Source organism: Salvelinus namaycush, chromosome 31 (assembly GCF_016432855.1).
Source record: "Salvelinus namaycush isolate Seneca chromosome 31, SaNama_1.0, whole genome shotgun sequence".
NCBI classification, from domain to species: Eukaryota; Metazoa; Chordata; class Actinopteri; order Salmoniformes; family Salmonidae; genus Salvelinus; species Salvelinus namaycush.
In genome coordinates, this window is record NC_052337.1 from 26,343,054 (window position 1) to 26,368,405 (window position 25,352).

Here is a 25,352-nt window from a genome sequence, read left to right on the forward strand (position 1 = left end):
CCATGAGGAAAAATGCTATTTTAGGTTAAGGAACATAGGATTTAGAAAGGGAATAAATGTTTTGGTCCCCACAAGGATAATAACACAAAACTGTGTGTGTTGTCATTCACAGCTGTGACATAAGCCAATAGGGTGTCTGTATTTGTCTGTTAGGAATTGCACATCTTTGCTGTTCTCATATCACTCTCTTTTGGGAGAGTATGTAGCCATCAACACTGCTGGATCAGATCAACTCTTGCCTTGATGACCTGGAGGAACACAACTACTCACTGAATGACAAACTACATGAACTGTTGGAATCTAACCTGTAGGCCTGGCAGGAGTTCAGAGTTCAGCTGAGCACCGATACACCCCCAGGAGAGGATCAACTGTCCCCAGACAAGGATTCTCCGGCCTCTGAAGGGGAGAAGGGCGAAGAGGATAAAGCTGGACTACTCAATGTTATACAAAACAGTCCAATCTATATGAGCATCTTTCCTTTCCTCAAGTGTTCGTGTGGTAACACTTAAGCATGATAGGATTTTCCCTTCTCTGTCCCTTTCATGTAGCACTTATGAACCCTCCACTAAACTATAGTTTTAATCGATACCCAGCTGTTGAACTTTTAAGATGGTTCCTGCTTAGTTAAGAGCCAAAAGCTGAGTACATTCTTTGTGTTGAAGTGACTAGTTTATGCCACCATCTCCACTTACTATGTATACCAATGTTTCAGCTTAGCTATCCGTATAGTCCTCAATTGCCCCCATGATTAGTACTTATTTATCCATGTGCTTGGTGTGGGGTGTAAAGCATGCAGAATAAGCTGATTCATTTTTGCCGAATTGGTTTCTGTTCCAAAACGTTTTGCAACAAAAACAATTTTCTATTGCACAAATTCAGGTAGGTCCCTCCCTGTTTCATTTGCTATGTTTGGCTCTAAGATGGTAAACGGGTTCTGTTGTAAGATGTAATGAATACACTGGTGGTAGGTAAGCAGCAAAGTTAACCTCTGTGGGGCAATACTCCAAAAAATATGTGAGCTTTGATTGGTGAATATTTTTCTGTGACATGCAAGAAGAGATTGTGTTTGTGTTCCACTTTTTCCCAAATCTGTTTTTCTTTGTCGGATATAAAAATAGTATATTGAATATGTTACTGTTAAGTATCTGAGTGTGACATCTTGAATCACTAACGTCAAGAACTAGCTCTTTAAAACAATGTGATATTTAATAATCAGTGAGGCAATTGTCAAATTTTATTATTATAAATTAAAATGACCCCAATACAGAAAACACCCCAAAAATACATGAAACTTCCAGCTGCTAGAAAACACTCTTGTTCATCGGTTTGTCATTTGTAGAATAAAAATACATTAAGAAACATACAGCTGTTTGAAATTTAACATAAATGACCCTTTCTGCCATGCTCTGGTCCTTTATAATATTTCAGTGGGACGCAAACCAGAGACTAGAAGACAAATGAGCTTGCTTTCATCAAAGCCAATATGGGTTTGTTTACACAGTTAGCCCAATTCTGATCTAATTGGTATTTTGACTAAGATCATCTCTGAAAATTGGGCTGCCTGTGTAAACAGTCTATGCATCTGCTCTTCCTCTATACAAGTGAACTAATAAAAACAACTGCCCATTCACTGAAAGCATCAGTATCATCTGGGAGAGACTTATTCCTTACATGTTCCTTGAAAAAAAATACAGTGGCTGTGATTGGGGACTCTTAACTGGAGTGCTACATTACCTGATTCGGTCTTATGTAGTTCTGTCTATAACTTATGAACAATTATCCTATATTCAGGTCTCCTCTCACCAAGAGGCCAGTGACAAATGGTTATCCACGTCTTGTCAATTAAATAGATCACAAGCTGGTGAATCATTCAATTTCTTCTGTTGGTGTACTTCAAAATCAGAACTGCTGCTTCTCAGTTTCTGTAACTTTGACTGCTACACATTTATTACCACTAGGTAAAATACACTTCCTTCTCTGTGCCTGGAGCCAAGAGATTTTCCTGACCAGTTAGATTACCCCATGGTCTCATGGTTATGAAAAACTCCCAAGTCGTATCATTTTTTCATTTCATTATTGTTGATAGCGTTGATATTAATGTTACTAATTTGTAAGGCGACAACTCTGCCATGCAATGTTTGTACAGACAATTCTACTCAATGACAATGACTACGGCTGCATTTGGACATCCAGCCCAAATCTGATATTTCCCCCTCCCTAATTGGTCTTTTGTCCAATCAGATCCGCTTTGAAAAGATGCGATTGGTCCATATAGAGGAAAAAATATCAGAATTGGTCTGCCCGTCTATACGCAGTCTACTATCTACTAGTCCAGTGTACTGGAGCTAACAAGATATGCGTGAGAAAAAAAAGAAACAACTTCTACACTAATTGACTATCAATGGGGAAAAGACACTTCATTCTCCGTGCCCAAAGCAAAGAGTTTCCTGACCAGTTAGGCTGCGTTTGGACGTCCAATCCCCCCCCCCCACTAAATTGTTTTTTTGACCAATCACAGATTTTTTTCACATCAGATATTTTTCAGAGCTGATTGGTTTAAAGACCAATTAGGCCGTGTCTAGACATGACAGTTCATGCTACTTTTGTATTCTGAACACGTCCACATTGTGTCACAGGATTCCCTTTTTCTTCAAACGCTGGAACAGGCTAAATCTGACAACTTGATGGCAGTAACCAACTGCTGTAGCTAATTAGCCAGCAAGCAAAGCTAAAAGGGATTGCAAACAGGTTATAACTCCAAACAAAAAATAGTTTTTCCAAATAAGCTGGTGGGCTAACATTTATGAAGCCAGCAAACACATTCCTCACGCTAGGAACGCATTTCCTCCATTTAATGAAAAAAGGTGTCTCTTGCTGCCAAAACATACATTTTCTGGAGATTTGTGGGCAGAGTGCTGTGACATTGCCCACTGTATTCACGTTTGGTAGCCTGATTGCAAAAAGACTGAGAAATCCACACAATGAGTCTCTGACCACCACCTGAGGCAGTCAGCCAGATCTAAACAATTCCAACCACAATGCGACTTTTGTTTATCTAGACCTGTCGCTTCAATGCATACTTCATATTCTAATAACAGAAGTGGCATGCAAGTGTCAAGTGTAGACACGGCCGTAGTGAAAAAAGATCAGAATTGGGCTGCCTGACTAAACGCAGCCTTAGTTTCTCCAGGTCAGGTCTCATTGTTATGAAAAACTCCAAGTCCATCCATACCACTTCAATATTGTTGATAATAACCTTGATATTAATGTTACCAATGTGAACAGTCACAACCGCCATACAATGTCACTTGTACAGACACTTAAACAAAAAAAATGACTCTTACTAGTCCAGTGTAACAGAGCTAACAAGGTGTGTGAGAAAAATAAAAAAGTACCAACTCATTTTTTTTTAAAGGATGGAAAACCAGCACAAAACTACTCAACTATTTTACAATGTCATGTTTGTGATGCGTAAGCTTGTTAATGCAACATTTCTTTCAGTTCAGGAATTTTGAAAATATGAACATTAAAATGGGGTGACAGGGTTTGGAAATTCCTCATTGTATTAGCTGGCAATAGGTAGGCCAAATGCTTCCAACTGTGAGGGGGAAGAAAAGAGTGCGCACTGAACTTTGAATAAAACTGGTTGTCTTGAGAACAAACTATGGCAAAGAGGATCAATTCTAGGCCAATGTGTTCTCCCTATTCCAGCCACATCTAAAAGGATAGTTTTATGGTCTCAGGAGTTGTCAAGTTCTGTTAGACAACTGTTATAATAGAACATTATGAGTGGATTAAAAACAGCTATATTCAAAGCTCACTAAAATCATGCTTTGCTTCCTAACATTGCAGGAACACTAATGATCTATAATTTAGTCTTGTCAAAACCATGAGCTCATCGCACAGCCTTATGGAGGTTCAGGTGCAAATTGGGAGCGATACCAGTGGGATGTAGGCAGTTTCAGCAATCAAGGGGTTAAAGAGCTAAACAAGTCAATTAAAATGTATTTAGCAGTATAGTGAGGGGAAAGCAGCAGCTCAGGGTGTATCTGAGCTAAATAGACCAAGCAGTTAAGACTTTCCCCCTTTGAAACCCCCCTCTAACCAATCCCCTCACCTGCTAACATCCAAGGAAATCTCCAGAACAGTTCAGAGAATGTGTAAAAAATGACAATAGCACTTCAACAAAGCTAGGATCAAATCAAGATTCATAGTTACTCGACATTCAAACAGTATCATTTACTTTTTAACTTCCCACCCCCATCACAAAATATTTTCAGATAAGTCGCCTGCTATAATGATTCATTCGGTTCCTGGACTAAAACACCACTCCCTTCCTAAACCTGGCAACAATGTGTTGAGTTAGACATTTAACTAACTAGAACACAACATGTATAAACTAAAACGGACCGTCATTTTCATTTGACCCTTTCCACACTTTATGACAGCAACACACACATCCACAATTTGTTTCCGCATAATTCTCTTCAGTCAGGTTCCACTGAATGCACGTTAGTCATTTCTATCTAGTTGTGTTATTAAAAAATGAAACACCTACAAATATAGGTTAGAGGATCACCGGTTTTGAGTTGCCAGGTCTATTGAGCTATACAGAAGAGGAGGCGGGGGACCCTGTCCCAAACTAATGTACCCTGTCCTAGGGTAGCGATTGTACTGGATATGATTTATTTCTTCCGCTCTCACTCTCCATCCCTCTCTCTTTCTCCTGCTTTCTCTCTCTCTCTCTCTCTCTCTCTCTCTCAACGTCTCCGTGTTGTCCTCCCAGACTTCCTTTTGGATGGGCCCTTGGCTTTCCCTTTGCTCGTCTTCTCTTCTGGAGCAGCTGCCTTTGCCTCCTCTTCCTCTCCTGTGACTGGGGCTTTCTCTGCCTCTCCCATGACTGGCTCCTCCTCTGCCTCTCCCATGACTGGCTCCTCCTCTGCCTCTCCCATGACTGGCTCCTCCTCTGCCTCTCCCATGACTGGCTCCTCCTCTGCGACTGGTGCTGGCTCCTCCTCTGCCTCTTCTGTGACTGGTGCTAGTTCTGGGGTTGGCTCTTCCTCATCTGTGACTGGTGCTAGTTCTGGGGTTGGCTCTTCCTCATCTGTGACTGGTGCTTGTTCTGGGGTTGGCTCTTCTTCCTCGTCCTCAGGGTTTACTGGGCTCTGCTTCTCTGGGGAGGCTTGAGCCGGAGTCCCCACAGTGCTGCTGGTGGTGGTGAGGTCCTTCAGGGATGAAGCTGAGGGAGTGTTGTTCTGGGGTTCAGGGCAGGGTCTGGAGGGCCTCAGTCTGGTGATGGAGATGGTGGGCTGCAGTAAGGCAGGGCTGCTGAGGAGCTCTGAAGGCAGGCTGTTTGAATCTGAGACAGTGTGGTTACTATCACACTCTGAATCTCCGTCCGTACCGTCTATGGGAGTAGGTTCCACTGTCCCATCCTTCTGGCTACGCAAGGCCCTGTACTTCTGTAGGGGAGAGAAGGCAAAAAACACATAGGAAATAAAGGAGATGACTACAACAGACAGGCAAACCTGTTAATTTGATGAGCGCTGTCTTAAATCATACACAACCATACACAAGAAATGTGATTATACAACCAACCTTGAGGTTCTCAAAGTGTTTGAGTGACTTGCAGTGCAAGTGGCGGGCTGAGGACTCAAAATGGTAGAACTGCTGGCAGAGTCTACAGAGGAACCCAGCCACAGGAACCACAAAGCTAGAACCTGGGAGACAGGCAGAGAGAGGTAAGTCAATGACAACAGAATCACACATGACAAAATCATAATGTGCAATATATAGCTAAATGTATAACATGTACTAATGACTGATTATGAATGGCTTTCATTTGACTATGGCAAGTCAGTGAGTTTTGTGTAATTACTCAGACAGTGCGTGTCCTCGTGTAAGGTGTGTCACTCACCGTACACCGTGTCAGGGTCAAACTCCTCCTCTTCATCTACGTCCTCTAGTAGAGCCACCTCCATCTGGGTCGGCCAGACGTCCTGCCACACCAAATACACACATTACCAAATAGATCCATTACCAACAACGACATACAGAAGTTCCAGGAAGATAATATGTCTCCTAACATTTCTCCAATATTGATGCTGGGGGAAAAAAAGAGAACGTGCGCATGGGAGAAAGCAAGAGCTGGAAAAGAGACGTGGTGTGACTAGGGAATGGCATGAGTACACAAATGGACATCAAAACTCTCTTTAACCAGAGATCACTTTTTTTTATATATATATATTTTTTTAAATACTATAAAACTAAAAAGAAAAAGGAAAGTGTTGTCTTGAAGACCAAGTTCATTTGCTTTGACTAGTGTTCCATTTGTACATGTGCATTTGGGGGGCACATAAAAATAAAATAAAAATCCCTTTCCTCTCAGTGTCTCACTCGTGTTCCGACTGCTCCTGCTACACAGGGTCCCATTATGCCTACAGAAATAAATGCTTCTAAAAAACGGTGGGTTTAAAAAATAAAACAAAGACACAAGCTACATTCCATCCCAAATGATTGACTGAAGCTGGGAAATGTGTTCCAACAAGCTGCAGTTTTGGAATAATTGCATCAATTCTATTTTTTGCCTATATATTAGGCTACTTTGCGAACTGCTAGTGCCATTTACAATTAATTAGTCTAGGATATAAATCCCCTAAACATACAGGTTTCCACAATGGAAATATGCAAAAACATTAGTTTGTCTTTTTCAAAGAGCATATTTTCATCAGCTTCATTAAGCCTAGGCCTACTCACCAAACAGATGCAGTGGCTGTAATTCATCCCCATGCACTGTTCAATGTGGATTTTTTTATCCATTTAGAAAATTCCAAAGAACAGGCATAATAAACTATGTCACATGTCAGTAGGCCAATATCAAAAAGACAGATTTTGGTTCGTAAACCAGAAAATAAAATTCAACACACCAAACTGAGCCCCGAATCTTAAATCGCAGTAATTGTTTTCTTGACTGAATATACGAGGCAATTTAGCAATCAGGATTTGCTATCTGTAATGGTTATGATAAATTAGGTATTGTTGTGCACTGTTGGGATATAGATAAATGCACATTTTTCCCATTGTGGGACTTGCCCTTATGTTCTAAAAATATACACTACCGCCCAAAAGTTTGGGGTCACTTAGAAATGTCCTTGGTTTTTAAAGAAAAACTTTTTTTTGTCCATTTTGCAGGTACTATTTAATGAAGCTGCCAGTTGAGGACTTGTGAGGCGTTTGTTTCTCAAACTAGACACTAATGTACTTGTTCTCTTTCTCAGTTGTGCACCGGAGCCTCCCACTCTGATTAGAGCCAGTTTGCGCTGTTCTATGAAGGGAGTAGTGCGAGATCTTTAGTTTTTTGCCAATTTCTCACATGGAATTTCTCAGAACAAGAATAGACTGCCGAATTTCAGAAGAAAGTGCTTTATTTCTGGCCATTTTGAGCCTGTAATCCAACCCACAAATGCTGATGCTCCAGATACTCAACTAGTCTAAAGAACGCCAGTTTTATTGCTTCTTTAATTAGCACAACAGTTTTCAGCTGTGCTAACATACTTGCAAAAGGGTTTTCTAATGATTAATTAGCCTTTTAAAATTATAAACTTGGATTAGCTAACACAACGTGACATTGGAACACAGGAGTGATGGTTGCTGATAATGGACTCTGTACACCTATGTTGATATTCCAGAAAAAAATAATTTCTAAGCGACCGCAAACTTTTGAACGGTAGTGTATATATTTTCCATTCCCGGAAAATAATGTGAGTACTATAACAGTAAAAATAAATAATCAAATGCCCATCCCCATGTGTGACAAGGCGTGTACACGCATATGCCTAACCTTCCCATGGGAGCTGCCTTCGCCGCCATCTTCCATTTCCTCTTCGTCCCCCTCCTCCTCCTCGCATGCCTCCTCCTCCTCCTCGTCTCCATCGTCTACAAAGCAGCCTTGTGCATCCATGGCAACCAGTTCAGCCAAGGCCTTTGGCCCCCCCTCCTCCCGAAGCTGTAATGAGAGAGCACAGAACAGTGAATAAGGAGGGAATGGTTTGACAGGGGTTGCGGCCCAAGTGGCACCCTATTATTCCCTATTTAGTGCACTACTTTTGACTAGGGACCATAGGGCTCTTGTCAAAAGTAGTGCATACTGTACGTAGGAAATAAGGGGCCACTAGGGACTCCAAAAATGTAATACATTTATTGGATTTTCAAGCTGCCGAGGCAGAGATGAGTACACACACACCTCGTCAACTCTCTGCTTGTGCCCCTGGGACTGCATGTGCTCCAGGAACAGGAGTGGGCTCCTGAAGTGCCTCTTGCAGACGGTACAGGAGGGATTGGAGGTGCGGCTGGCCAGCTTGTGCTCCCTGGTCCTGCGGTGCACCATGACTGTACTGGTGTAGTGGATTTTGCAGGTAGCACACCAAAGCTGCGGGCCGGGTTTCTTCTCTCTGTGTTACACACACGCAGCTGCATGAGTGGAAAGTTAAATTCCTCTGCGTACACATCACGGATAAACTGAAACGGTCCACCCACACAGACCACCCACTTCAACCTCAGGAGGCTGAAAAAAAATGTGGCTTGTCACCTAAAACTTGTACAGGTGCACAATTGAGAGCATCCTGTCGGGCTGAATCACTTCCTGGTACGGCAACTGCACCGCCCACAACCGCAGGGCTCTCCAGAGGGGGGTGCACAACGCATCACCGGGGGCGAACTACCTGCCCTCCAGGACACCTACAGCACCCGATGCCACAGGAAGGCCATAAAGATCACGAAGGACAACAACCACCCGAGCCACTGCCTGTTCACCCCACTACCATCCAGAATGTGAGGTCAGTACAGGTCCATCTAAGCTGGGACCAGGAACTGAAAAACAGCTTCTATCTCAAGGCCATCAGTCTGTTAAACAGCCATCACTTACACAGAGAGGCTGCTGCCTACATACGGACTTGAAATCATTGGGCACTTTAATAAATGGATCACTAGTCACTTTAATAATGCCACTTTAATAATGTTTACATATCTTGCATTACTCATCCCATATGTATATACTGTATTTTATACCATCTATTGCATCTTGCCTATGCCGCTCTGTCATTGCTCATCCATATATTTATGTATATATTCTTATTTTATCCCTTTACTTTGATTTGTTTGTATTAGGTAGTTGTGGAATTGTTAGATTACTTGTTGATTGTTGTAACTTTAATGGGTTACAGAGTTAATGGGTTACAGTTAATTTATTGAGCTGTATCTAAAGATATTTTCTTTAGTTATTTACATACGTAATTGTATTAGAATTCATGTGTTGGAGATTGAGATAACTACATACATATTTCTGTTGTATTGGATTACGCTATTGACTGCAAGTTCCAGAATGCCTTGCAACAGGAAATAGAAAGAGAGCGAACGCCCAGTTATGTACAAGTGATTATCCTGACTTTCACTAGCAACTTTCTTTTATTGTTTTGTAGAATCTAAAAGTTGTTAAATGTAACGTGAACAAGTAGTATTACTAAAAGAAGTTTTCATTTCAAACCCGACGTCCTGAGTCATTACTTTGAAGATAGTTATTCTAGATTGATATTGCTGCACTGCCGAAACTAGAAGCACAAGCATTTCGCTTCACTCGCAATAACATCTGCTAACCATGTGCATGTGACCAATAAAATGTGATTTGATGACCATCTGGGTCATATTCACAAAGACAAACTATAGCAAAATTTTAACGGAAAACAAGTGTTTCTTACTGGACAATTTTAGGCAGACCCTTCCTGTTTCAGTCAGTTTTGTTTCATTCGGAACCTATCGCCAAATTATTGGGTCTTACTTAAATCCCATTTACCTGTCACCAACATACACTAGTACTGACCCGTCCTTGAAGGAGGAGCTGTCTCCGCAGCCTCCCTGCAGTGACTCCTGGACACGGGGCATCAGGGTGACCAGACAGGCGCTGGACATGTGTTGGATCTCCATCATCCTCTGCTGGTGGGCCAGGCCGTTCATGTGGCTCTGGAAGTCCTAATGAGGAAGAGAGGGGGATACAGCGAGATGTAAAGAGAGGGACGCAGAGATATGACACAGAGGGATTCCTGTCTCACTAGCCTCGGGCTGACAGCTCAACTATGTGGCAGCTAATGAACTTGACTAACAGGGTCGCTGAAGGGTCAAGCTGAGTGCTTGCCTTGGACCATTCAAACACAAACATTCCACTCTACACCCTCAGGGGGTACTCTACCTGCTGGTTGTGACAGGCCAGAGTGCAGATGTAGCAATAGAACTTGTTGGCAGCATCACCCCCCTCCTTGCCCTCTTCCTGCCCCCTTTCCAATGCCCCTGGGGCAGCCTTGCCCTCTGCCATGTCCTCCAGGCCTGGAGTGAATGCCTGGCTCTCACCACTCAGCTGCTCAGAGGCTGGCATGGCCGACACTCCACTCTGAACCTGCTCATACACAAGGAGGGCCCTCAGATCAGGTCATCTTATCACTTTCTGTGAGCAAAAATCAGTGCCCAGCTACCCATCTGAACTTGCATTACAATCACGGTTTGGGCTTCAGTAAAGCCCTCTGTAACAAATAAAACTCACCTCGGCTGCTCTGCTCTCCTCCATTGCCTCTGCAGCCACTGGTTCAGCTGTGCTCCCACCCTCCTCCAGAATGACACAGTCTGTTATTGGAAAGAACAGTTGAGAACTAGTCCTACCAAGCCAAAAGGTGAAAGGCCAGTGCTTAAGCCACAGAGATAACCCATCTATGGTGTTCTGTAGATATGGCTGTATCTCTGTGGGAGTAAGAGGCTTGGAATGGCTGCTGGAATGGTACACTATAGACAATAGTATGTGGACACCCCTTCAAATGAGTGGATTCGGCTATTTCAGCCACACCCGTTGCTGACAGGTCTATAAAATCGAGTACACAGCCATGCAATCTCCATAGACAAACCTTGGCAGAAGAATGGCCCGTATGAAAGAGCTCATTGACTATCAATGTGGCAATGTCATAGGATGCCACCTTCCCAACAAGTCAGTTTGTTAAATGTCTACCCTGCTAGAGCTGCCCCAGTCAACTGTAAGTGCTGTTATTGTGAAGTGGAAACGTCTAGGAGCAACAACGGCTCTCCGTGAAGAGGTAGGTCACACAAGCTCACAGAACAGGACCACCAAGTGCTGAAGTGCGTAGCGTGCAAAAATCGTCTGTCCGGGGCCTCCCAAGTGGCGCAGTGGTCTAAGGCATTGCATCGCAGTGCTAACTGTGCCACTAGATCCTGGTTTGAGCCCAGGCTCTGCAACAACAACTGCCCGAGTTACACCAGTAACACACAATCCCTCCATCAGTGCTCAGACTTCTCAGCCTATTGCGGACAGCGCTGGACTGGGGGCTTGTAGGCCTGTTGTAAGGCAGGTCCTCACCAGACATGCCCGGCAACAACGCTGCCTATGGGCACAAACCCACCGTCGTTGGACCAGACAGGACTGGCAAAAAATGCTCTTCACTGACGAGTCGTGGTTTTGTCTCACCGGTGGTGATGGTCGGATTCTCGTTTATCGTCGAAGGAATGAGCGTTACACCGAGGCCTGTACTCTGGAGCGGGATCGATTTAGAGGTGGATAGTCCGTCATGGTCTGGGGCGGTGTGTGACAGCATCATCAGACTGAGCTTGTCGTCATTGCAGGCAAACTCAACGATGTGCGTTACAGGGAAGACATCCTCCTCCCTCATGTGGTACTCTTCATGCAGGCTCATCCTGACAATGCCACCAGCCATACTGCTCATTCTGAGCATGATTTCCTGCAAGACAGGAATATCAGTGTTCTGCCATGGCCAGCAAAGAGCCCAGATCTCAATCCCATTGAGCATGTTGGATCGGAGGATGGGACCTGTTGGATCGGAGGGTGAGGGCTAGGGCCATTCCCCCCCAGAAATGTACGGGAACTTGCAGGTGCCTTGGTGGAAGAGTGGGGTAACATCTCACAGCAAGAACTGACAAATCTGGTGCAGTCCATGAGGCGGCGATGCACTGCAGTACTTAATGCAGCTGGTGGTCACACCAGATACTGACTGTTACTTTTGACCCCCCTTTGTTCAGGGACACATTATTCTGTTTCTATTACTCACATGTCTGTGGAACTTGTTCAGTTTATGTCTCAGTTGTTGAATCTTGTTATGTTCATACAAATATTTACACATGTTAAGTTTGCTGAAAATAAATGCAGTTCACAGTGAGAGGACGTTTCCTTTTTTGCTGAGTTTACTTTTGGTCATGTAGTGTATGAGAACACAAACCTCCAGGCTGGCAGTCAACCGGTGGGCTTTGATACTCTGCTGCACTCAGGACCCCGCCGGTCTCAGGAGGCTGCTCCACAGTCTCCTCTAACCTGGGACAGAGAAGGATAGAGAGAAATAAAGGATACATGTCACTACTAGCTGCTACCCTCCAAGGACTCATCACAGCATATAGATATTCTAATCTGAAGATATACGTAAGCAAAACAAGAAAGAGGCTTGACACCTACCATCTCAGATTGTTCTGAAATAGTTTCTGTAGTTAGAAACAGATGAGACTAGCATTCCTACAACATTACTTTGTTGAAATATATCTTCATATCTGAGAAATTAATTAATTGCACCCAAATTGGCCATTTTCATTTTTAGGATTCATATAATCACAAAATTTAGTACCTAACCTCAGATTCGATAAAATAAATCTAATAATGAGTAATCCCAAAACAATTGTCAAAAGCCACCAACGGACCCCCCACAACAAGTATACAGTATCAGTTTTCTATGCTGCAGCTTGGAGTATTGTTTCTTCATCCTATGCAATGTATTCGCAGTGAATTTGGTGATGCCCTCCCCCCCCCCGGTCCAGAGAAATTATTAATTTAAGTTGTTAGGTTTCTGTCCCAACCTACATTCTGATATTACCAGGTTCTGACCACTAAATGGTGCTGTTCCTGCTATTAAGTGAAATAAAAATGTGTTAGATTCCCCTAATGTTAAAGGGATAGTTCACCCAAATTACATTGTTTCTCTTCCCTGTAAGCAGTCTATTGACAAGGTATGATGGCAAACAATGCTTTGGTTGTTTGTCACTGTTTCAAATACATTTTTTTAAGCATTTGTTGCACAAATCCAAAGCAAGTCAATGATACCGATATTAGAATTTTCCTGCTTCATGTTAAAATCATCCTAAAGTACCCACAAAATTGATTGTGTAAATCAATGACGCTACTTATAGATGATTTGGATATGAAGTGCGAAAATGCTAATATTAGGTATTGGATTTGTGCGACAAATTCAAAAAAGTTGAAACAATGGCCAAGTAAACAAAACCAAAGCATGGGTTGCTAAAATATTAAACAGTAGCACAATCATCACACAACATAGCCAGCAATGCCATCATCCTCTTTTACCACTTCTACAAATCTTTCAAACATTACTTTTCTGTCCCTCCTTTCTCTTTATGGTAAACTCTCCATTTTGCAGCTTTTCTTTTAATGAATTAAACTCTAACATGGTTATTTTTGCCTCCGTGGATCGATGTTAACCGTTTCTGCCCATTCCCAAAAGCATTAGGCGATTGGCATGTAGGCTATTTAGCACGCGTACAGTTAGGCCCTAAAGATTATAGGCTTACTTACACATTAAATGCCAGATAGCCTAAAATAATGAAAGAAAAAACACAATGTAGGCTATAGATATAAACTTCACAAGAATGATGAATCCATAAATGTAAGGTATTGTTTTCTTTAGTCAACATGCCTACCACCTACATGCCCTTCATCCACACAATATTTAATAACCCGAAACCCGCCCAGTTATGAGTTAACCCATGCATCACCAGCGTGGATGGTCCATGGGTGGCTTGTGGTACTATCAATTAGCTTAATTTCTCAGATATTAAATTATATTGCAACAAAATGTCGTTATAGGAATGCTAATCTAATCTGTTTCTAAGTACAGAAACGACTTCAAAACAATTTGAGATGGTGGGTGTCATGGCTTGCTGAAATGAAATGCAAAGACCCATGAGGAAAGCATTTATTCAAACTCAAAACAGTACTACTTACACCTCTGTCCTCTGCTTCTTCAACGCCGGCTCCTCAGGCTCCAGTTGCACTGAAGGCTGTGCCTGTCCATCTGGCCCTCCCACTCCTCCAACTGCAGGAAGAGGGAGACAGGGCTGTCATGTGCTACTGTACCAACCACAGAATTACTGTTTCACACCCACTCAAAAACAGAGAAGGAGAAATAGGAAGAGAGGAAGCAACCCCCCCCCCCCCCAAAAAAACCTACATTTTTCATGCTTCTGTAAATAAATAAAAATAAAATCCCTAACAAATGATAACGCAAGATGGCAACACCAGCTAGCAGTGAGTGTTCAGGTACGGTCCTACCTTTCAGAACCTTATCATTGGTTTCCCCTGCTGTCCTGCTGGCTGCAGGTCGGCTAAATGTGCTCCCAACGGCTCTCTGCTCATTTTCCCTCTTCCGATCCGGCTGCCGTGATCCATAGTCCTACATGAACAGGGTGAGGCATTTGATTAACTATTCAACTGCTTTCTCAGCAATCAACAACAGCCAACGTGTGCAACAGGTATAGAGGACTCAAATGTTATAGATAATATTAACCAATTCAGTATTTCCATAAGCAATTGTCATCAAGTCTCCTCATAGCTTTGCCCCACAGTATCAAAACAATCTTAGCTAACAACTGAGTAAAACACAAAACTGTTAGCTTGTCAAAAAGAAAGCTCAGACAAGGGTGCTCAGTGCCTTGTAATTATCCATAGTTAAATAGAGGTTTGATTACGTTGTTGTTGTAGTAGCGGGAGTGGGGGTGGTAGTGTCGTGCAGGGAAGCCCATGTGGGGGGTCTTGATGGACATGCCCATGGGTACAGGGCCCATGAGAGAGGACCGGGCCCCTGCAGCAAAGAACTGGGTGAACTGCTGCCCACTCACCGCTGCAAAGCCCTGCATGCTACCTGGAGTGCCAGAGACAGGAGGGAAGGAGAGATAGAGGTAGGAAGTAAGTGTGGGAGGAGATGAGCAGAAAAAAAATAATTGGGTGGGAAAACTTTCAGCACTGGTGTAAAGTATTTAAGTAAAAATACCCCCAAAAACTACTTAAGTAGTACTTTAAAGTATCTGTACTTTACCATTTATATTTTTGACAACTTTTACTTCACTACATTCCTAAAGAAAATGCACTTTTAACTCCATACATTTTCCCTGACACCTAAAAGTACTTGTTACATTTGGACAGGAAAATGGTCCAAGACACACACTTATCAAGAGAACATGTTTGGTCATCCCTACTGCATCTGATCTGGCAGACTCACTCAACACAAATGCTTTGTTTGTAAATACAAAAACAAGAACATTATGCCATCTGGTTTGCTTAATTAATATAAGAAATATGATACCTAAGTACATTTTTTTTTTTTTTTTTTTTAAATTGATACTTAAGTATATTTAAAACCAAATACTTTTAGACTTACTCAAGTAGTATTTAATACTAGGTGACTTTCACTTGAGTCATTTTATATTATGGTATCTTTACTTTAACTCAAGTATGACTATTGGGTACTTTTCCCACCACTGTTTTTCAGCAGTAGGGTAGTGCCAGAGTTTCTATCAGGTGGCCTTTGGAACTACAAGGCGTTCTACAATCAGTGTTAACAGTTCAGAGAAACTGAAAGCTTTTTCACGTACGCACTAGCTGTCGATAAAATTATGTACTATGGTACCGATTTTTAAAAATTGGTAGTTTTCTGACATTCTGAAATGTGCTCACCTTGCATCTGCTGCATCATTATAGCCCCTTGTAACATTGGGTTGGGGGCCATCATGGAGGCCCGAGTGGCCAGGTTGACCACACGGGGAGGTGGAGGAGCAGGGCCTGGTACAGCCATGGCCCTGGTCATAACAGAGGGAATGGGCATTACTAAGCAGTATTTATATACTTAACAAAAATATTTTAAAAAACATGCAACAATTTCAATGATTTTACTGAGTTAGTTCATATAAAGGATATCAGTCATTTGAAATAAATTCATTAGGCCCTGATCTATGGATTTCACACAACTGGGCCAGCCAATCAGAATGATTTCCCCCCCCCACAAAAAGGCTTTATTCGGCAGAAATTCTCCTCAGTTTCATCAGCAGTCCGGGTGGCTGGTCTTAGACGCTCTTGCGGTTGTGATACCGGTTGGACATACTGCCAAATTCTCTAAAACGATGTTGAGGCGGCTTATGGTAGAGAAAATAACTCAATTCTCTGGCAACAGCTCGTGGGCATTCTTGCACTCAGCATGCCAATTGCACGCTCCCTTAAAACTTGAGACATCTGTGGCATTGTGTGACAAAACTGCACATTTGAGGGGCCTTTTGTCCCCAGTTTAATCAGCTTCTTGATATGCCACATGTGTCAGGTGGATGTATTATCTTGGTAAAGGAGAAATGCTCACTAACTGGGATTTAAACACATTGCACAAAATGAGAAATAAGCTTTTTGTGCATATGTAACATTTCAGGGATCTTTATTTCAGCACATGAAACATGGGACCAACACTTGACACGTTGCTTTTATATTTGTTCAGTATATTTACACACAATACAGCCAAAGTCAAACAATTGGCCACGTTTATTTCAATAACAAATACTATTTAAACATTAAATGTGGAGTGCGTTTAGCAGGACAGAACAGTTTATTCAACAGAAACTATACTGTTCTGAATGACCATGGGTATATTAATTTAGACAAAGACTGTAGCAAATGATAGCAAAATGTTTTGCAATGGAAACATTTTACTCCTAACGGAAAATGTTTTGCAACAAAAACATGAGTTTCTATTGGATACAATCAGGTAGGTCCCTCCGTTTAGTTCTTTACCTCTGTTGGCTTCAGGTTGTTTCCTAGTGAATAAACCCCAGTTGAAGAAGTTTGTGATTATGGGGGTGTGCTGCACAGGTTTTTGCAAATGGTCACACCATAACCACCACACTTAGCTACATCAAAGACTGTTTTTAGAACATTGTGCTGCGTTTCTGGAAAAAAACATGTCTTACAAACCGCTACAGAACGTAGGGAAATGTTTAATTACCCGAATGCACCCCTGGAAAATTCAACCAAGATAAACATATCACACCACCTGCCTGATATATCAGCAACCAGTGGTGTAGTGGAGGGTATACACTTTTTCTTTCTTTCAGTGAGCATTGCGTATACTCACTTCTAAGGCGGACCCCAATTAGTCGACTGGTAGATTTTTTGGTCTATGGGCTGTTGGTCGACCAAGATTGTTTTAGTAGAGCAGTAGCAAATATATATATGGTACAGGAGACACCGGTCTGACTCACGCCAATCTCAGTAAACTAATACATTGCAGAGGCCGTGTGGATGGCACAGTCCAAGAGGAGTGTGGCTAAAATGCACGTCTCTCTCCAGAACGTGCTCTCCCGCCAATTTGTTCAGTCATTGTTTCATAACTTCATTGTGTGAATTGTTTGTTTGATTGTTAGTGTATATCAATTCCCCATTACATGTATCACCAGTAGTACATTTAAATGTTCATTCCTAATCTACAATGTTCATTTAGAGTAACTTCTGATAACGCATTCAATATATTATTCCAGTCTTACCGTTCAGAGTGGACACATTGTTTGCTGAGCTCACAACCTATGCTACACTTGTGAGAAACAAGTTTTGGTTTATTTAATTCCATTTATGAGTTGTCAATTTAGTCATTGTCTTGTTTGGAGAGCTACTGTCACTGTTGAGTAAGGACGTGACACTGATTACGCATAGAAGTAGGCCTTTAGGCTACCTGGCCTGAATGCAAATGTAGGCATATAAATGTGGTTTACGCCATATCAATTATGTAGTACAATAGAGAAATCATGTACAAAGTAGCCTACACAATCGCAAATATATTTCACCCGTGCTGCACACACCTAGTTTCAGAGGAATATCAGGCAACATTGCCCGCAAGAGTGCTAAACTTGTTGTCGCATTGAGCAGCTCACAGAATTGAACAACATCGGTAGGGTAGGAAAGATGTTTCAACTAATGATAATACCAGTAAATGCTAACTAAGGCAACAATGGGTATGCAAAGCATTGAAAAAGTTCGGTCCCAAGTCAGTTGAATCTTTGTGATGCTCAACTCAGCCATCATGCTCTGTTTGAATATACATTTTTTTTTTTTTACCTTTATTTAACTAGACATGTCAGTTAAGAACAAATTCTTATTTCCAATGACCCCCTAGGAACAGTGGGTTAGCTGCCTTGTTCAGGGGCAGAACAACAGATTTTCACCTTGTCAGCTCGGGGATTCGATCTTGCAACCTTTCGGTTAATAGTCCAACACTCTAACCACTAGGCTACCTGCTGCCCCTAAAGGCTTTCCAGATAAACTTCCTTATTAAAAATGTTCACTGCAAAGTAGGCCTACCTGGCAGAATTTCATAATGATTTGAATCATTTGGTAGGGTATTTATTTAAACTACATTGGAGCCTACAGTACAGAAAACCCACTAGCCAAATTGTCTCTTGCTAGGTGCACAATTGAATTAAAAGCGACTACACCCTTCCCCATTTTCTTTCTTCCCCAGACCTAAAATGTGTGCAGTGGTGATTTTAGCATGTAAATCTTATTGGGGCAAACTCAAAAGAAGCATGCCAGCAAAGCCAACAACACATTAATTGCACCATAACAGTGACAAACCATACCCACATTAAGCAGTCCCAACACCTTACCACTGCTACATCTGTCTATCAGCGGAGCCTTGTCTGGCAGCAAAACAGTTCATTCAGTCTCATTTCCTGCCTTCTAAAAAAAACATAGCTGATATTGCCGACTTGCTTAAAGAATTGTGGTTTCTACTGCCAATTAAGATGCACAAACTATGGCATAAGGGGACGACGAGCAGAAAGGAGGCAATCCGTAATTTCGATTAAGACATTAATGAGCGAGCTAGGATGGACGTAGTCAATATACAGTGGCTTGTGAAAGTATTCACCCCCCATGGCAATTTTCCTATTTAGTTGCCTTACAACCTGGAATTAAAATGTGTTTTTTGGGGGGGTTGTATCATTTGATTTACACAACATGCTAAATATTTTCTCTTGTGAAACAAAAAATAAGACAAAAAAACTGAAAACTTGCATAACTAGCGTGCATAACTATTCATCCCCCCAAAGTCAATACTTTGTAGAGACACCTTTGCAACAATTACAGCTGCCAGTCTCTTGGGGTATGTCTCTATAAAGCTTGGCACATCTAGCCACTGGGACTTTTGCCCATTCAAGGCAAACCTGCTCCAGCTTCTTCAAGTTGGATGGGTTCCACTGGTGTACAGCAATCTTTAAGTCATACCACAGATTCTCAATTGGATTGAGGTCTGGGCTTTGACTAGGCCATTCCAAGACATTCAAATGTTTCCCCTTAATCCACTTGTGTGCTGCTTTAGCAGTATGCTTAAGGTCATTGTCCTGCTGGAAGGTGAACCTCTGTCCCAGTCTCAAATCTCTGGAAGACTGAAACAGGTTTCCCTCAAGAATTTCCCTGTATTTAGTGCCATCCATCATTCCTTCAATTCTGACCAGTTTCCCAGTCCCTGCCAATGAAAAACATCCCACAGCATGATGCTGCCACCACGCTTCACTGTGGGGATAGTGTTCTCGGGGTGATGAGAGGTGTTGGGTTTGCACCATAGCGTTTTCCTTGATGGCCAAAAGCTACATTTTAGTCTCATCTGACCAGAGTACCTTCTTCCATATGTTTGGGGAGTCCCCCACATGCCTTTTGGCGAACACCAAACGTGTTTGCTTATTTCTTTCTTTAAGCAATGGCTTTTTTCTGGCCACTCTTCTGCAAAGCCCAGCTCTGTAGAGTGTACAGCTTAAAGTGGTCCTATGGACAGATACTCCAATCTTCGCTGTGGAGCTTTGCAGCTCCTTCAGGGTTATCTTTGGTCTGTTTGTTGCCTCTCTGATTAATGCCCTCCTTGCCTGGTCCGTGAGTTTTGTTGGGCGGCCCGCTCTTGGCAAATTTGTTGTGGTGAAATATTCTTTCCATTTTTGAATAATGGTGCTCTGTGGGATGTTCAAATCTTCAGATATTTTTTCATAACCCAACCCCGATCTGTAATTCTTCATAACTTTGTCCCTGACCTGTTTGGAGAGCTCCTTGGTCTTCATAGTGCCGCTTGCTTGGTGGTTCCTCTTGCTTAGTGGTGTTGCAGACTCTGGGGCCTTTCAGGACAGGTGTATATATACTGAGATCATGTGACACTTAAATAAAGTCCACCTGTGTGCAATCTAACTAATTATGTGACTTCTGAAGGTAATTGGTTGCACCAGATGTTATTTAGGGGATTCATAGCAAAGGGGGTAAATACATATGCACACACCACTTCTGTTTATTTTTTAAACAAGTTTTTTCTCTCCATTTCACCAATTTGGACTATTTTGTCCATTACATGAAATCCAAATTTAAAAAATTGTTAAATTACAGGCTGTAATGCAACAAAATAGGAAAAATGCCATGGGGGTGAATACTTTTGTAAGGCACTAACTATTTGTATGTGGGTGAATACTTTTGTAAGGCACTAACTATTTGTTCAGCACTATTGAAATGTACAGCGACAGAATTCAGAACATGGGCCATTCTTACAGTATTCTCCCTGAACACCAAGTCAGAACCGTAATATAAATAAAGGGGGCACATAAGCAGACAATGAAAGCTATTACAATAATCAATGATTAAATTTCTCTAAAACAGGCTACATGTGCACCACCAAGTCAGAACAATAGGCAAAATTATGAGGGGAAAAGTGACCAAATTATTAGGGTGAGACACATGGGGTACTAACAGCTTACTACAAAACATACACTTAGTATTACTTTCTTAGCTACAGACAGTACATATGTCCCTGGCATATTACATTATTTATGCAGCAGCATACAAGACATTTTTGGACTCACCTTGTTGTGCTGTGCTCACTTGAACAGGAAGGTGGCGTGGCGGTCCTTCGTGGGCAAATTTTGTCATCAAAGTTTGGCATTCTCGGGATTTATGGTGCTTCCAAGACAACTGGGAACTCGGAAAAAAACAAGGTTGAATCATGATAATGTCAATGATCTTTAGGTCGGAGCTCTAGAAAGAGTCCAGAGTTCCCGACTTGAAATTCCGAGTTGGATGACCGTTTTTCCGAGTTCCCAGTTGTCTTGAACTCACTGAAGTTAGATTTCCCAGTTGAGGTGTTTTGAGCACAGCAGAAGTCATGCTGGATGGACAGCATGGCCAATTTTAAGCTTGGAAAAGATACCCTTCAACCCAGACTTGGGACCACACACCCACTCCTCTGAATAGCAGGCTAGCGATTGCTTTGAGTTGCTTGCAGTTAGCCACTGATTCCTTCCAAACCTCTGATGTTGAATTTGCGATTTCCAACTTGTTGTAATGTTTATGTCCAATGGCCGATGAGCACCGATACATTTTATCTGTAATTTCTCTTCATATGACTAGGATTGAAAAGGATTTGCCTGTAGATTGTAGACTTCATTCATGATGACTGTTAAGTTTGCTAAGATTTTGAATGTATGATGTTGACATGATCAGTCCAATCAATGCTACTGTAGATATGTGATTTGATGTCATTTTATCTGTGGCCAATGACCTTGAGCCTTCTTGGATGGGCACTTCTAATGTAACTCTGGCAGCACCCAAGAGACTTGAATTTTCAAGCTCTACCTTTAGATTTTGCGATGACGTACTGTCCCCATGAGTGACAGAATAATGTGCCAATCACACCGTAACTAGAAAACATTACCAACCCCTATGCTCCGTATTTTCTGAAGGCTGCCCCACCACCACAGAAAGCACTGAGCTAAGCTGAAACACCTGCATTTTGGAACGGCCTTACTCAAGAAAGCAAAAAAAGAGACCAAGTTTGTATGCGCCACCTGCCCTGAATGACGAGTCGCCACTGCTGGTGTGGTATAAGCATTGTTGGTGACTTTAAACATTTTTTTTCGTCTATAAAACAAATACATTTTGAGAGTGAAAACCTTAAAACTATAGGAAAACCTAGAATTTTTACACAGTGCACCATTCCGCCGCCGGGCGGGCTGTTCTTGCAAAATTAGAGTATAGCAACTTCTCCAGGAACCACTGTCAAAAACTGCTGCTAGCAAATCACACTTACATTTAAGGGTCTGTTCGTAAATTCACTCCATCTACCCCCGATTTCAAGCACTCGTCAGTGTACCAGAGCACAGAATAACGGATTAATCTACGAACGTGCAACACCCGTTGAATATGACCGGTATCAGTAAATGTCGGCAAAACATTTTTTTTTGCCAGAAGCACAGTTATTAACATAAAAACAGCCTAACCAACTCTGCTAGGGTGAGTAAAATGGTCAAAGAGAGGTGTTCTCTCATTTGTGTCTGGAAGTAGCCAGCAAGATAGCCAATGTTAGGCAGTTAGAGTGCTGGGCCAGTAACCGAAAGGTTGCTGGACTGAATCCCCGAGCTGACAAGGTAAAAATCTGTAGTTCTGCCCCTGAGCAAGGCAGTTAACCCTCCGTTTCCCGGGCGCCGAAGACGTGGATGGTGATTAAGGCAGCCCACCGCAACTCTCTGATTCAGAGGGGTTGGGTTAAATGCGGAAGACATATTTCAGTTGAAGGCATTCAGTTGTACAACTGACTAGGTAACCCCTTTCCAGTTAGCTTGGGTGCTTTACTGCCGTTGTGAGGTAAGAACGCTCGGATCAACCCTTCTCCTTTGGAAGGCCAAGAGGTTCTAATCGTCTTACCCGGAACACGTCTTAACACTTGTAATTCAAATTTCTCACTTGCTTTTTTCAAGTGTCAAATGTCATTTTTTGTACACATGATTTTTCCCCACCTGTCCAGTGTGTTTATAGGTGATTTGAACGCTTGTTATGGGCATTTTTACAAGCATTCATTGCACCTGTTCAGTGTGCATTTACAGGTGATTAGAATGTTTGAATATCGTACTTTCAGACGCATGAAATTGTGCCACAGCACACGTTCTAAATGCCTGTGTAGTAACGGGTACATTTTGTTGTAGCCCCTCCCAACTCAATTTCCGGGAGTTTGACATGAGGCCCGTTGTGATGAATCTCTTACTCAGGGAGGGAGGGAGATGTTTCTAAATATGGTCCAAATTGTTAACAATAGTAAATTACATTATAAAACATTTTAATTCAGCCTTTGTGGTTTGGAAAGTATAGTGACTATTGCATTAATTTATTTATCAAACAAACGTGGTTTGGAAAAGTCGATACTTTTCACAAAACCATCCCATCTGGTGGATGGAAAGTGTCATAATTATTACTTTATAAAATATTTTATACTTAGCTTGATACTTCAGACAAGGAAAAATGATGGATAGCTAATTCAAATGAAAAAACACATGTGCCTTTTTTTCAATACATACAAATACATACACAAAAAATAATGTGACGTTAGCTACAAAATAAGTTGTTTTTGAACATGTGTAATGAACGCGTGTAAAATGTGCCCATAACAAGCATTCAAATCACCTGTAAAGACAACTGTAAATTCACACTGAACAGGTGTAATGAACACGTGTAAAGATGACCATACTAAATGTTCAAATCACCTGTAAACACACACTGAACAGGCGAAGAAAATCACGTGTACAGAAAAGTGACATTTGACACATGAAAAAATCAAGTGAAAAATGATAATTATAAGGTGTTAAAACGTGTTCCGGGTAAAATTATTAGAATCTCTTGGCCATCCATATTCTCCTCGGTAAGAACGTCCAGTGCGCGCTAAACGCTCCTAGAACGAAACGCTCCTAATTAATTTACGACCCGGAGCGCACTCTGATAGTGGAGGCAATTTCCTTAGTAGGCCTGCTGATCCACGACCTCGAGTTCACATTTCTTACCGTCCTCCTTGGTGGTGATGGTGATGATGATGATGCCTGGGTGCATGGTGCGATGGAGGCGGTTGTGGTGGCGCAGGCGGCGGCGGTGGAGGGGGCTGCTGGAACAGTTGCTGAAGCTGCCGCAGGTGACGGTGAAACTGTTGCTGTTGTTGTTGTTGCTGCTGCTGCTGCTGATGGTGGTGGTGTGGGTTAAACATTCCGGCGTTGTGTTGTTGGTGTTTAATGATAAACTGCGTGTGTCCGTGCTTGTTTGCAGAAAAGCCTGTTGACGACACCTTCTCGGGTCAGGTCCGGATCTTGGTCAAGGAAAAACAAAGCGTTTGATAATAATCTGATCCACAATAAACCTCTAATCCAGCTAACGTTTTCATGCTGAGTATACAGTACATTGCTACGTTTAGCAACGACGCTATGGATAAAATAGCTAAATAGCTAGCTATGTGTTTTTTGTAGCATGTGGTTTCTAGCTAACATTAGCCAGCAATAGTAAAACTAGTCAGTGTCCACCCTCTCTGGATAACATAACTAGCTATCTATCTAGCCTAGCTATAACGTTTGTTTAGCAGCCAGCCTAGCAATTGGGCCTAGGATTAGCTAGCTATTTTTGGGCTAACAAGCAGTTTAGCTAGTTGAGATGCCATTTCATAACATTTAATCGGAATAATCAATGGTAGTTACATTTCAATTACACGTTATATTACCATTATTTGTATCATATTAACGTTACCTGCTTTTTAAGGAATTAATTATTTTAGAAGGGCACGTTAGCGACGGTCTGCCTCCTGTGGAAAGTTAGCAGCGATTGTTCTGTTGAGACTGCGCACTTGAAACCGGTGTTTTACAGGGATGCGCACTCTGATTGTAGTTAATAGGCGTGTGTCGCCCTCTTTCACTTAGGAGGCTGAAGTACAGATGACGTCGTTTAACCAATTCAGCACCATGGACAGATCAACACTGCCTTCCAAACCAAAGCCTACCAAACATAATCAACATTGGCATAACACAATATAATATAGCTAGTATAAGTGTGTCAACATAGCCTATTTAGAAATAGCTGCATTTTTTACATAGCCTGTATTTTCATATTTCGTACAGCATAGCCTAGTACAAGAGAGAGCACACGAAGCCTATGGGTGCAATTCTGTTGAGCTAGATCTCCGTGGTGCATGCGCGTCAGTGCAGGGATGTCAGCGTATTCTGAGAAGAGATCATCCCTCGGTGCTGCGTGGTAGAGAGCTGAACATAGCTGTATAAGAGAGTGAGGAGAGGAGAAGCGTTCTGTGTAGAGGGAACACCCGGGAATCGTAATCAATGAGGGTGCAAGCAAAATTAAAATAGAAGGCGTATTCCAAACGTTGAAACACCTTTCACCGAAGGGTGATAAGGGCCAAGGACCG

General features: G+C 42.1%; 1 protein-coding gene across 1 annotated transcript; it reads right to left on the bottom strand.

Moving 5' to 3' along the window:
- Positions 1-1,211: 1,211 nt before the first annotated feature.
- On the bottom strand, positions 1,212-24,771 carry LOC120025687 (cip1-interacting zinc finger protein-like). The gene is made up of 15 exons (XM_038970249.1): positions 24,683-24,771; positions 23,956-24,251; positions 15,800-15,921; positions 14,815-14,987; positions 14,399-14,519; positions 14,072-14,162; positions 12,285-12,376; positions 10,589-10,668; positions 10,241-10,444; positions 9,875-10,023; positions 8,243-8,450; positions 7,841-8,005; positions 5,918-5,999; positions 5,599-5,720; positions 1,212-5,462 (listed from the first exon to the last, which is right to left on the bottom strand). Exons 2-15 carry the CDS (start codon positions 24,150-24,152, stop codon positions 4,761-4,763), a joined length of 2,508 nt encoding a protein of 835 aa, XP_038826177.1. The 5' UTR covers positions 24,153-24,251; positions 24,683-24,771; the 3' UTR covers positions 1,212-4,760.
- Between the last annotated feature and the right edge of the window lie 581 nt (positions 24,772-25,352).

Excerpts from the sequence above, each read along its gene's own strand:
- LOC120025687 (XM_038970249.1), bottom strand. The coding sequence starts at position 24,152 with ATGTTTAACCCACACCACCACCATCAGCAGCAGCAGCAGCAACAACAA. Across the intron at positions 14,988-15,799 it reads AATGATGCAGCAGATGCAAG|GTAGCATGCAGGGCTTTGCA; the intron begins GTGAGCACATTT and ends CTGGCACTCCAG. Across the intron at positions 6,000-7,840 it reads AAGGCAGCTCCCATGGGAAG|GACGTCTGGCCGACCCAGAT; the intron begins GTTAGGCATATG and ends TTGGTGTGGCAG.